The sequence below is a fragment of the Pyrgilauda ruficollis genome, unplaced genomic scaffold (genome assembly GCF_017590135.1).
Source record: "Pyrgilauda ruficollis isolate IOZ18807 unplaced genomic scaffold, ASM1759013v1 scaffold5043, whole genome shotgun sequence".
NCBI lineage: Eukaryota > Metazoa > Chordata > Aves > Passeriformes > Passeridae > Pyrgilauda > Pyrgilauda ruficollis.
In genome coordinates this window covers 1-1098 of record NW_024526649.1, presented here as the reverse complement: position 1 = coordinate 1098, position 1098 = coordinate 1, and the positions used below count along the sequence as shown (strand labels likewise).

General features: G+C 71.1%; 1 protein-coding gene across 1 annotated transcript; it reads right to left on the bottom strand.

Moving 5' to 3' along the window:
- Positions 1 to 698: 698 nt before the first annotated feature.
- On the bottom strand, positions 699 to 987 carry LOC121360474 (28S ribosomal protein S26, mitochondrial-like; the record flags this gene model as incomplete). Its single annotated transcript, XM_041480323.1, has 1 exon — positions 699 to 987. A coding segment is annotated over exon 1 (271 nt), but the record flags the coding sequence as incomplete, so codon positions are not given.
- Positions 988 to 1098: the final 111 nt, after the last annotated feature.

The following is a 1098-nucleotide window of genomic DNA, read 5'->3' as shown; positions in this document are numbered from 1 at the left end:
TCCAAACCCCACTGCCTTCTCCCACCCCCCAGTATCCCAGATCTCCCTGCTCCTGTTACAAAGTGCCCCACAGCCACCCCTCCCCTGCCCCACAGCCCCAAATGGCCACAGGCCTGACCTTCTCCTGCCTCACAGCCCCATATCCAGCCTCCCACCCCACAGCCAGCCCCACATCAGCCCCCCAGCACTTCATTCAGCCTCCAACTCCACCCCCAGAGCCACAGGCAGCCCAGCCTTCCCTGCCCCACGGCAGCCTCACAGCCCTGCACCTGTCCCCCGGCCCTCCAGCCAGTCCTGTCCCCATCCCAGCCAGCCCCCAGAAACCCCACAGCCAGCCCCTGCCCCGTATCCAGCCCTTCAACCCTCCCCTGCCCCACAGCCAGTTATTCTCCCAAACCCACAACCACCCCCAGCCCTATAACCAGCCCCGACCTTCCCCAGCCCCACAGCCAGTTCCTTTCCCAAACCCACAACGGCCCCCAGCCTTCCTCAGCCCCATAACCAGCCCCAGACCAGCCCATGTCCGACCTTCCCCTGCCCCACAACCACCCCCAGCCCTCCTCAGCCCCATAACCAGTCCCGACCCTCCCCTGCCCCACAGCCCGTTCCTTTCCCCTGCCCCACAGCCGCCCCCCGGCTCCAGCCCCTCAGAACTCCCCATCTCCACAGCCCAGCCCTGCCCCACCACCCATCCCCACGCCGGTACCGGAGGGCGCTGAGCACCAGCCGGTGCTGCCGGTACCGCTCCAGCACCACCAGCAGCTCCTCGGGGTCCACGGGCGGCGGCAGCTTCACGCGGCCCGCCTTGGATTTGGCGGGGGGGTCGTGGCGGCTCTTGCGGCCCCGCGCCGGCACCGCCCGCGGGGCCCAGGCGGGGCAGAGCCCCGGGAAGGGGCCGGGGCCCAGCGCGGCCGCCAGGGCCGGGAGCGGGACGGGCCCCGGGCGGCAGCGCCTCAGCGCCGGCAGCATGGCGGCGCCGAAGTGACGTCACGGCGCGGCGGGTGGCGTCACGACCCGCGCGCGCGGCGGCACGGAAAGGGAGGAGGGAGCGGGGCATGATGGGAAATGGAGTTCGGGAGGGGTGAGGGACACGGACAC